This window comes from Limulus polyphemus, unplaced genomic scaffold, assembly GCF_000517525.1.
Source record: "Limulus polyphemus unplaced genomic scaffold, Limulus_polyphemus-2.1.2 Scaffold5188, whole genome shotgun sequence".
NCBI classification, from domain to species: domain Eukaryota; kingdom Metazoa; phylum Arthropoda; class Merostomata; order Xiphosura; family Limulidae; genus Limulus; species Limulus polyphemus.
Genome location: NW_013670798.1, coordinates 34099 through 46603, shown reverse-complemented (window position 1 = coordinate 46603; position 12505 = coordinate 34099). Strand labels below are relative to the sequence as shown.

At 37.0% G+C, this 12505-nt stretch overlaps 1 protein-coding gene across 1 annotated transcript in view; it reads left to right on the top strand.

The window, feature by feature from the left end:
- The window catches only part of LOC106472244 (ectonucleotide pyrophosphatase/phosphodiesterase family member 5-like), a gene marked incomplete at its 5' end in the record, with an annotated part of 41668 nt that overhangs the window by 26427 nt on the left and 2736 nt on the right, over positions 1-12505 (top strand). Inside the window, 2 exons of the mRNA XM_022400844.1 lie at positions 7271-7456; positions 7665-7910. Coding sequence (XP_022256552.1) covers positions 7271-7456; positions 7665-7910 — 432 coding nt within the window. The remainder of the gene's footprint in view (positions 1-7270; positions 7457-7664; positions 7911-12505) is intronic.

Sequence of the window (12505 nt, the reverse complement as noted above, 5' to 3'; positions counted from 1 at the left end):
AACTCATCACTAGCTACAACTTTTACCCGTTGTTCTAACAACGTTAAGACGGCTTATCGACTTCTTGAAAAGAATTCTAAGAAGAAAGTAAACCTACAGACATCGGTCTTGTTTAACAAAATCTGCCTACAAGAAAATCTGTCACCAAAGTACACCAACATCTTATAAATAACTAAAGTTTTGTTCTACAAAGTTTACAGGAATGGATAGCTTTTCATGGTCTTAGAATAAATGTAATTTCTTCATGCCTGCTCCCCTAATGTGGACATGAAAATTTTAAAAGTGAATTTAGACATTGTGTGGTATTACTCTTTCATTTTTTATTGATTATTATTATTATTTTCATATTTTACATATTTTTGCTTATGCTGTTTAGTTGAGCTATCTTTAAGTTTCTTTATGAAATGCTAACTCACTTCCGGTAATTAGTTAATTTTAACACTGATTTTTGAGGTAGAATAGAATAACTGACGGTGAGTGGTGATCATGTTTTTGTTTCAAATAGCTGTAATACATAACCATGTTGATCGGATGTTTATCAACAGCCACTCATCAATGGCTCAACAGTAAGTCTGAGGCCTCACACCACTAAAAACAGGTTTTTGTTACTCATGGTGGGCACAGCACAAATAGACCATTGTGTAGCTTTGCGCTTAACAACAAACAAACAATCAACAGTGAAAAATAATCACCTGTTGAATTTTAATCCTCTTATCTGATAGAAAAGAAAAGAAAGGTATAAAAAAGTGAAACAGCCAGACATTCAAGAGAATAGGAGACTATATATTATGTAAATTACTCACCTTGGTTATTATTCTCAGTCATAATCAGAAAATTGTAAATGTTGTCAAAATTAGTTTTCTCAATGTTTAATCCACTCAAGATTTCCAAATTTTTAAAGGTGGTCAATTCTTGTATATCCTGCTTTCAAATAGGTTAGTGATCTAAATGCATAATGAAAGAGCTTTTCCTCTTCTTTTCAACTGTATATGCCAATATGGCTTCCAATTCATCAGACTGTCACTGGAACAAACTGACAAAAGCTTAGCTTGATGATATATATATTTGTGGCTAAGTTTTGTACAATTATAGTCCTGAATTTTTTAAAGCTTGCTTTATCATTCCATACTTCACTCGAATTATAATGTATTATGATAGAAAAATAAATGAATAGCTTGGTCCCTCATGAGGTTTGCATGCCACTATCCTTGAGCTAACTCTCACCTAAAAAGCACGTTTAACACGAACTGTGCTTGTGTATGATGACATCATCATGCGACAGTAGCCCTTCATCTATAGGATGGCAACACAGTCTTCTTACATAGTAGCTCCTCCTAAGCACGTGTACACAAAATAACGTCATTCTTTAACTTCTCATCCTCTCATTTCTTGATGTCAGAGTCTTTGCTAATCTAATCAGTGACTATCCTGTCTCTTTGCCAGCCTTTTTCATCCAACAGATGAGTTCTTTAGGTTCTCACTCACAGCCTATCTCTCTGCTTCTTTTCACCTTCTCTCCTTTTATGTTTCCTTTCATTCTCTATCCATTCCCTTTTATTTTCAGTGTCTTGAGGATAGGGTCTCGGATCTCTTGGCCAAGAGCATCATCGAGAGGATACTTACCCCCTACACCTGTTTATTACTATCATCTTTTTGTGGTCCCTAAGAAAACTGGGGACTGATATCATATTATTGACCTATTGTATCAACCTGTATCCTATCATTCTTCAGTTTTACATAGAGGGTTCTTTTCTTTCCAATGTCTCTTTATAACCAAGATTGTGTATGACTAATGTATATGTTTCAGATGCATTTTTACATATTCCAATTGCTCCATCCTGCAGTTGGTTTCTTTTTTCATCCATCAATATTAGGTTTTCCTGTTCTGCACTCTTTCTTTTGGCATTGCATCTGCTCCTTTTGTATTTAATAGAGTCATGGGGAGGCATTCACTCACCTTGTTCACAGATTGGTGAAGGCAGTGAAGGCTGAGCTCAACGAAAATGGGAGTTAAAGAACGTGCCCAAATCAACCAACTATAGAGTGGGCTTAAGAAGGGACTTAGAAGGTTGGACAAGTCAGCCAATAAGCAGCCTCCTGCAGAAGAATGCAGGTATGAGAGGAGAGAAGGGGCAAAGAGAAACCAATCCTCCATGTAATAATGGAACTTCGGGCTTACAAACAATGGAATGTATGTTATTAAGATTTTGCTTTTCTTTTACATCTTGTGCATGAAGTTGCTTGTGGGGAACTCTGGCTTCCTTTGAACAATTTGTTACTTTATGTCACAGCCACACACCATTTGTCTAGTGGAAATTGCAGGACCAGTGGAACCTTTCTTTGAATCCATTGTCCTTGATTGTTTGCCTCCCATTCTCTTCTCAAAGACTTGTCTTGGTGGCTCAACAATGCCAACACTATTGTGAGAACCCATTTGCCATCCCTGACTGGATTTCCATCTTTTCACAGATACCTCTCTGAATGACTATTGACTTTGGTTATTCGCTCCACATCATCATCCTTGAACTTCTTGCCATCTGTCGAGCATGTTCCCATTTCCTCCTCCTCCTCATGGATAGGTTGGTCATGATCCAATCTTGACAATACCACAATCAATTTTTTATATCAGCCATCGGATGGGTGATACCTGTTCCAGATCTCTTTACTTCTACACACTGGGCCTGCTATTTTGGGCTTATTCCCATTGGGTTTGTTTCATAGGTTCTTCCCATGGAGTGGCCCCCAATCTCCAGTTTTTCATTGGATTTTTCCTCAGCTGGACACTCCTCTGAACACCAAACTTATCCTCTCCTGGTCCTCAGTTCCTTATTTTTTGGTCCTGGTAGTTGTTGCTCTCAGCCAGGACTGGTCTCACCTTTTTCTCTTCATTTTCTTCCTTGTGTCCTCACATTGATACATGACACTCCTTGTTAAGTCCTGTTGGTGGTACTTCTTTAACCAGCACAACCCTGATTTTCTTTGCTTTCTCAATTGGCGTATAAGCACCTTCTTCCTATGCCCCATTCTCACTCTCTCTCTCTTGCTCCAACCACACTACTTATTCACCACATCTATTCATCTTCACGTGTGGGATTTGTTGGTCCATTGCCTGCAGGGCTAGACTCTCTAATCATGTAGCTTTTGTCTTATTCTATTCCTGTCATCCTTCAATTCTGCCCATTTGTCAATAGAAGTGGTGAGTTTTTCAATGTTGGTCCATCAGCCACTTTTTACTGTGGCCCATTGTTTGGCCTTTTTTGCATGGTTGTTTCACCATGAATTGTCAGTTTCTAATATTACTTGTTATTGATGGCTTTGGCAACTATATTTCATCTTTCCCATTCCTGTCAGGGTTTTTTTCTTGTTGTCCTCTCCACTTTCTTCCAATCCTTCCTTCTTCACTGACACCCTTGTCTCATTCCTGTGGGACAAGGAACATTGATGTGGTTTTACAAACTCTTGTATGCTTTCTATTTGAGCCTTTGACTTCATTTTCATTATACCATATTCTTTTGAAGACATTATTTTCTCTTTCTTGCCTGTGGCCTCAGTCATCCATCGATGCTTCCTACACACTGATAATTCTTCCACATTTTGCCATATGAGATTAGTCAACTATCTCACTCTTGCATCTCGTTTTCCATGATCCTTCAGGCTAGTATGGGGATGAAACCACATATTTCATTTCCCCTTATCTTCATCTGGCTGTTTCATCTCCTGCAGGATTTTGACTCCCTCCAGTTGCTGTTTTTCAATAAACTACACACTGTCTTTGAGAATTGTAAGTATATTTTCTTTTATATTACCCATGTCTCATCTTTCTCCTTCTTATAGGATCTTACTAGGTGGCTGGAGTTGTCTCCCAGTTTATGCTGTTTTCTCAAAATATGCATTGGGCCAGGGCTATTGGAAAATACTCAACTCATTCACCCTGGCTCTACCAGTGTTCAGTGTCTAGATGGGGGTGTTCTGCAACACCTCTAAAGGTATTCTCATGGTATTATAATTACTCAATTGCCTAATCTATACTACACCTTCCGTGGACTATAGTTGGAAAAAAACTGGCACCAAGGAAGTGACTGCTCACTTCTTTGCCATATGCTTTCCAGCTTTTAAATATAGGGTTTTGCAGTCTCCAGTAAAAGATTTTTTCAGCAAATATCATATGGAGCACTTTCCCAGGTCTCCCCAGTGAGTTTTCTTCACCCACTCCCTTCAAGTGTAGCAAAGGAGATCCTTGCCATTTATCAGTTCCTAGCTGCTGGGATGGTGAACCTTGGAGAGTTCCTCACTGACTTTGTATACCATAATATGGTGGGAAGTAGGGTGGGGGTGGCACTGTCTGTGTAGTGCAAGTCACTAGTGTACCTTCCTTCTGAAGTAAGACAGGTTTGTCACCCCCATATCTGTTTGTCCAGATGAGTCAAGGTCAGAAACACACAGTACAGTCTAATTGTGCCCTAACCACTCAACACTTCTTGGCTCACTGACCAATTGTATGTGGGTGTTAGGTTGGTCGTGCAGAAAGCATCTGAAGGTAGCTCATCTAGGTTTAATGTTTGCACCAGCCCCTCCATTATTTCACTGTGGGATTCTAGCTATTCTGTGTGTGAAGTTGAGGTATTCTTACAGAAGCTAACATTTACCTTACCTGAAAATGTATTTCCAATAGATAGTCACCTCCTCACCATTTCTAGTACACATTCTTCTTGCCTTGTCTAAGAATGAAGTTATTTTGAGCTCAAGTGCTTAGGGAGAGCTACTGCATTAGGAGGTTGTGTTTTCCTCTTCTTGGTGGCAGTCATCATTATGTGGACAACTGGCTGCTGTTAACTCGTCCCGAACAGGAGTCCAACCATCACACTCATAGGCTGCTCCTGGAGGCAGCTCGAGTAGTGTGATTAATCAAATTGGAGAAGTCATTCCTTCAGCCTACCCAGTACCTTGTCCATTTGGGTGTCTTTTTTTCAACACCCATCTCAGTCAGGCCCACTCTTCTCTTTGATTTCCTTTGATGGAATTTTCAGTTCTACATGCTCTTACTGCTCCCACTCTTACAGCTCGCAAGGTTCTATTGCTTTTGGGGATGTGGTCCTCCATGGCAGCCCTTATTCACTTAGGTTGTGCTCATATGCAAGCTCTTCAGTGAGCTCTTCATAACCAGTGGAATTTTGTGAGGGATCCTTTCATGTCTCCTACTTCCCTTCCTCCTACCCATGTTGGTGATTTGCATTGGTGGTTGGATAAGACTCGCACATTAGCGGATGTTCCGCTTCCTCCTCCTCATCCAGATTTACACATTTTCATAGACACATCCCTTCAGGGATGGGGGTCAATTATAAGGAAGCTTTGGGGTATTGGTCTGTGGCCGAGAGGTTTTATCACATCATCATCCTGGAGCTTCTTGCTGTACATCATGATTTTGTTAATTTTCTCCATCTGGCCAGACTTCATCCTATAATGATCCTTTCCAACAATTCTACAGTGATTGCTTATCTCAATTCCCAGGGAGGCACCCGTTCTCGATCTCTGTGTTTTCATAAGTTGGATTTTCTATTTTTGAGCCCACACGCTAGATATTCATATCATTGCATCTCATGTTCTGAATGCTTTCCTCTCTAGACAAAGTCTATCTGATGAAGTTGTCTCTTGATCATCTTGTTTTCCTGTGGCTTTACATTCAGTGTAGTACTTCTCACATCAATACATTTGCCACATCTCTCAACCTTAAATTGCCTCTGTTTTGGTCTCCAGGCCCTCATCTTCTTGCTCTGACTATATATACTTTCAGCCAGGATTGGACCAACAAATACCTGTATGTCTATCCTCCAATTCGACTTCTTCACAGGTTGATTTTGATCATCAATCATGCCACTCCATGTAAAGTCCTTCTGATTGCTCATTACTGGCCAGCTCAACGGTGGTTCCCATGGCTATTCCAGCTTTAAATTACCCCTCCATTACCTCTTACTCTTACTCCATCTCTTCTTCATCAACCTTGGTCACCAGTGTTACATCCATCCCTTCCTGTCCTCCGTCTTCATGCTTAGTCTTTATTTGGTCCTTGAAGAGGAGGTCTGGCTTGTCCCAATAGGTAGCTTCTTTTCTAGTTCGTTTCAATTGCCCTTCCTCCATGGAAGTTTATGAACACAAATGGAGCATTTTTCCATCATTAGTCTCTGGGTCAAGGGTTTTCCCCTGATCAACACACTGTTCCTCGTATTGCAGATTTCCTAACTTGGCTTTTCAATCAGGAATCTTCTGTCTCCTTGATCTTGAATTATAATGTGACCTTGTCCCACAGATTTTATTTTTCCCAATACTGTAGGATGTTTACCACTCCTACTGATTCCCTGTTGATGTGTTCCTTCCGGATCTGTCATCCATCGCCACAGGCTGCCCTTCCAGATTGGGATGTAGTCCTTCACTGCCTCACTTTGCCTCCATTCAAACCACTCTCCGGGGCTCCTTCTTTCTCCTATCCCTTAAGACTTATTTTCTTTTTCTCTTAGCCTGTGGATGTTGGAGGTAATTTGCCATCAATGTTTCACATACTCTTTAACATTCTACATATATTTGCTTTTATCTGGATCATTCCTCTCCAATACTTCAGTGGCTTGGGAGGATAACTCCTTCTTTTTGCCGATTTCCCATCCTTCCATTTTCCACCTTTATCCACAGCCTGATTGGGATATATTTCTATGTCCTGTACATGCTCTTCACTGTTGTATTGCCAACATTACTTCCTTCCATGATGCCCTTTCACACAACTGGGGTTGCTTTGATTCGCAAATCCAGATATTTTGTTCCCTGGGCCATTGCTGTTAAGGTGATTTGTTCACTCTGAAACTCTGTGTCTCTTTGATTGCTCATACCTCCCAATTGAAATATATTACCTTCATATGGATTGCATATTTGGATATAGCAGCTTTCGGACTTTCCAACAGTATATGCAACACTTCCAAAAGACAATTATTAGAATTTCTTGCATCTCGCCCTGCCACCCAAAAAACTATTATATCTGTTTGAGGGAGAGATTCTGTGTTAATCAGATGTGAGCATCACAGTTGGTTTCTAGAAAGAGAAGATTGGAAGTTGTAATTTTGATTCAAGAGTTCGTTGTTGAATTATATTTTTCATTCTTTTAGTTTATAAAATGTTTTAATCTAAGGAGGCAACATTTACATTGTTGACTTTGAATCTTTCAAATGATTTATCATGAAATTTCACTTTATGTAAACTGTTTTTTGTATTTTGTTTTCTGCTTTAGGAAAAATTGAAGATGTTTACAAAATTCTAAAAAATGCCTCAAAATTTCACAACTTCACAGTATACAGAAAAGAGAATATTCCAGATGACTACCACTACAAAAGTCACCGTCGTGTCATGCCAATTTTGTTGATAGCTAAAGAAGGATGGGGAATAGTGCATAATCTAAGTCAGCACATTAATTTGCGTAAGTACCTTAATCTTTTTGATTGGATTAATTATTTTTTCTCTTGTGTGAGATTCAAAATTTTCTTCATGAATTCAAAGAACCATAATCCTTTGTACACATAAGTAGAAAAATGTAACATCTCAGTTTATAATAGTTGTGTTTACAAATTAAGGTTCATTTGCATACTGACAATCAGATGTCACATTTTTTACTTTATGTATTTTAGGTGGATTGCATGGTTATAACAATAGTCTTCCATCTATGCAACCTCCTTTCATTGCTCATGGCCCAGCCTTCAAAGTCAACTTCACAATGAATCCTTTCAACACTGTGGATCTCTATCCTCTGATGTGTCATATTCTTGATATATCATCTAGATACAGCAATGGGTCCTTAGCAAATGTCTGGCCTATGTTGAATATCAAATTGAGCCATTCACTCCACATCAACTATTTTAATTCTTGGGTCATAGGTGAGACAGTATTTATCTTTAATATTCAAAAATCTTATATACTATTTCATGCATGTTATTTTTTGTGAAAACTGTATATATGTGTGTATGTAGTTTAATAGTCATGGTGAAGGTTGTGTGATTGAGACTTAAAATCTTGGTAGCTTAGTTAGTAGAGTATACCTGTTTTCAGAGCACTAGTCAAGGGTCCTAGCATTGAGTCCTGATCACAATGAATTTGCTAATGTCATAAAACATTACATAAAACAGTATAATTCTCATTGCTATATACTTGCAAGTTCAAAGTTTCTTCCATACATTTTTATTTTATTACAATGTACAAAAGCTCATCAGTTTTGTTTTCCAAACTTCTGGTTATTTCTTTTTGTGGGTATGGATAAGATTATGTATATTTTATTTCAACTCCAAGTTTGAAGGAAGATGTTCATACTTTGATTTTTTTTAATGTGTTCATAACTTTATAAAATATTAAGGAAAACAAAATAATATGAATCATTTTTGAGCATCAGACCACCCAGAAAGAGAACTGCAACAAGTTGTGACCCAGGTCATTGGCAAAACCCATATATGTACCAGACAACAGTATGCAACATAATAAAGAAGGTTCTCTGTATGTCACAAGTCACATGTTTATAAACTGCTACCACAACATACTTGTTCATCTGTCACACACTTCAAGCAGCTGGAGAGTGAAAAGGGTTTTCATGTTGTTCCATATGAAGACACTGCTAAAGTTGTAAGAAGCAGCTCCTATAGATATTTGTGTGATTAAACAGTTGAAATGTATGCTTGGAACTGTCCTTCTTGTACACTAGATTAACTATGGAAAACCTGTAGGTAGGATAGTCTGGAGGCAAAACCCAGAAATATGCAAAGTGTCTGATATTTTTAGTACAATGTGTCAACATATATCAAAAGAAAGCTATTTGATTCAGGAATTCTAAAATCATTGTCGGCAATCTCGCAAATGGTTCTGAGTGGCCCATTTTATACCCTACCCTCAGTTGGGCCTTTTCGGTATGAGAAATCAATGTTTTATTCTTTTGGGTTTCATTCATTTGATTTCTTCATAAAAACATAAACATACTTGTTTTATGTTCTATTATGTCTAGTAATATATTTCTTAGAACAACTTATATTTTTGTCAACATAAAATGGGCCTGAATGGCCCAAATTGGCCCATTTTAGGCTTAACCCTTTAAAACCATAAACTCAAGAATGTTTTATTCATTTTATTGTTCATTTTGTTTCATTCAACATATACAGAAACTACAAATTTTCTGCAAGTATTAACTTTTTGCTATGAAATCATTTTAGTATTTTAACAACTGAATAAAATTCTTAGAAATAAGTACACATTTCCTATATTAACAGAAATTGCTTAAATTTGTCAAAGAATTATGCTTTACATTTCAGAATAGGTCTAAATATGTTTCTTATTTCTGAAACTGTGTGCAATAATATAATTACATTCTTTTTAGAAATTAAATCCAACTAGGAATACAAAATTCAGCTTTTCTGTCAAAATTGCAATTCAATCCAATTTGGCCATTTTGCACTCAATGTCAATGCAAATGAAGTTTGGTTAAATAAAAATCCATAGATAATTTTGTTCTCTCAATTATGGTTATATTATAATATACTTATCATAGATTGAGTTACACACGTAAAAAAAAGCAACAATAACAAATACATTAACCATGTTAACTGAATGTGTGATTATATTGTTTCTTATCTCAGTCCCTTGGATTTTGTGTGTTTTTGAACCAGTCACTAGAACAGAAACAAGCTACAGTACACTCCAGAAGGCTCTTTGTGCACATGAATTGCTTTGTTACATATCGACATCCTGTACTACTGCAACCACATCTGGTTAACTGCAAGTAAGCAATTGAGACAGCAGTGTTTTTCATAAGAATAGGTTACATCACACTATTAACATCTTGCCAACCTGTCAGAAGAGGATCTGGGAGATCTGCTTTTGCTATGAGTGCATTCTGCTAAATATATGCTTGATAATGTAATCTTCTGATATGAAAGATGAGAGCATCTCTTGTTGGAAGCAAGTTTTAAGACTTCTCTTAGACTTTCTGAATAATGAAGCACGAAGCATTTGGATATCATTTTCAGAGCTGTACAGCTTACACACAAATGCCTCTGCATTTGAAATACTTTTGTCACTCAATAGGTGATTCTTCCCAATGTCCTTTAGTAGCTCAATTAGTATCAGTTAGTATCAGCATGAAATATCTCCCAAGCAGTTTTCTTACAATGCTGGCAAACTGAGATGTAGTGTTGCAGCCAGTAATAGTATAGAATTGCAGCAGGGTGTTCCTTGTATGTGACATTATATGTATAGCATGGGCTGCAACAAATCTGGTTGATTTCTCTGTTACAACTTTCATCCAGAGTTTTCTACACAAAGGTTATGTAAGCATCTTATTGTCTAGACGTACCTCTACTTAACTACGGTTGTATTATTGAAGATATAGAGAACCAAAGTAGAGAAGTTTCATAGCTCATTGGTCATGTGACAATACATCCAAAGTTTTAAGTAGTTTTTTAAAGGTTTATTTTGAAATAAAGGCTTAAAACTTGGATAAAATAAAACTTTGAATCAGAACATACATTATAATATTAATTTCATTCATATACATTGATTATAAAGGTGTTTAATTACATTTTGAATGTAACACAGTGACTTGTGCAGAAAAGTGTTTAAAGGGGCTCTTGTTGCAAAAGGGTTAATATAATGTAGTAACCTCCTGTATTCTTAACCTGCATTAAGAAAGCACATGTGTCATATTCGTGTACAAACTTAACTATACCAACTGGTTTAAATGTATCATGAAAAGTATGTTTGTGCTGTGGCATTTATAATTCCATTGCCTCATTAACAAACACATATTTGCAGTACCTGGCCTTCACCATTCAACAGCTAGACTGGTTTTCCATGCAACCAACATTGCCATCAATCAAGCTTCTTGCTCATGCCAGAGTGTGAGTAAAAGCCACCAAGCACCACTTAAAAACAGAGAAAAATAAGCAGAGATGTTCTATTTTGTTACAAGCATCTATTCAGATCACATTTTGTGTCCAACTGCAAAATACCTGCAAGTGTACAAAGTCAGTGCTTGAAGTGGGATGGAATGCCATCCTGTTACCTTTTAGTAGACTGTAAGCTTTTCAGAAAAGAAGGGTTCAATAGACACTGCAATAAATATTTACAGTGGCAAGGAACTAGGAAGAAATTTTTTTTTCTCTTAAAATGTTGTGTAAGAGCAAGTCAGAAATGAGACAAAGTACTACATGGATGGATGGAGCAAATGAACTGTCTTGCTATGGGCTCAGTCACCAAGTTACCAAGTTTGTAACCACAAAATACCATCAGAGTTTCTGTACTATAATTCTTAACAGTATACATCTGTTTATACTTACTTTTATTGTTTTATTGCCTCTTGAACTGTGTGTAACTAATAATCCCATCACACAAGTTGTAAATCACTTGGTGATCATGCAGCTCACATTACTGTGTCTTATGCAACACATGAGCTGCTCATGAAGAAGTTTTATCATTATAATTATTCACAACTTTAAATTCAAATGATGTCATGAAAGTGAAAGAAATCATGGAGAGAAATAAAAATAAATGGCCTATTCTGCTTTTAGCATCTATCCTGATTACATATTTTCTTATCAGCTGTAAAATACATGCATATGCACACAATCCAGTCCAATGTATTTTTTGCAGAATGTACAACAGCAAAATTATTATTGCTGTTATAATATACCATTTACTTTAAATTGTCACGTCTTTCCTAGTAGTATTCCAGTTAAGGGTCATGAAAAACCTAATACATCAGATAAACATGGAAAATAAACCCAAAAATCTAGAAGCATAATGCACATTTTGGGTGAAAAAGGAAATTGGTGGTAATTTCTCATACTGTATGTAAGCACAACTCTTACTGCACTTCATGAAAACCATCCACATTAGCATGCACAGTATTGTGGCAACTTATGTGCAAAAAGTGTGAGTTCACTGAAGGAGTTTATACTAGCAAATACTGGAAAACATTTGTGATATAACCTGAATTCTTGGAAAACAAGAATTGCAAATCATTTCAACATAATAGTTTGCCGTAATTCCATATCATCGTCAACCATTGATATTACTTAACAACATCAGTTGCCATTTCTGTGAAACTAATAAGTTTGCATGGTGTGCTGTGTATAAATTCCTTTAGATCTCACTAAATATGTTAAATTATTATTACAAAATATTTGGCCAAAATTTCACTACTAAATATTACTCAGTAGCTCAGAAAGTAATGGTCACTATGCTCTTTTGATTGTTGATATTCCAACCAAACAAGTGTCCTAACTGAGGCTAACTCTTAACATAATCAATAATTATCATATGACATACTGGACATGAATTGTATCACAAAACAACACTATAGCTCATAAAGGAAGAGCCTGGCATGGCCAGGTGGTTAGGGTCACAGGTTCAAATCCCCATCCCACCAAACAGACTTGCCCTTTCAGCCATGGGGGCATCATAAACAGATGGTCAATCCCACTATTCATTGGTA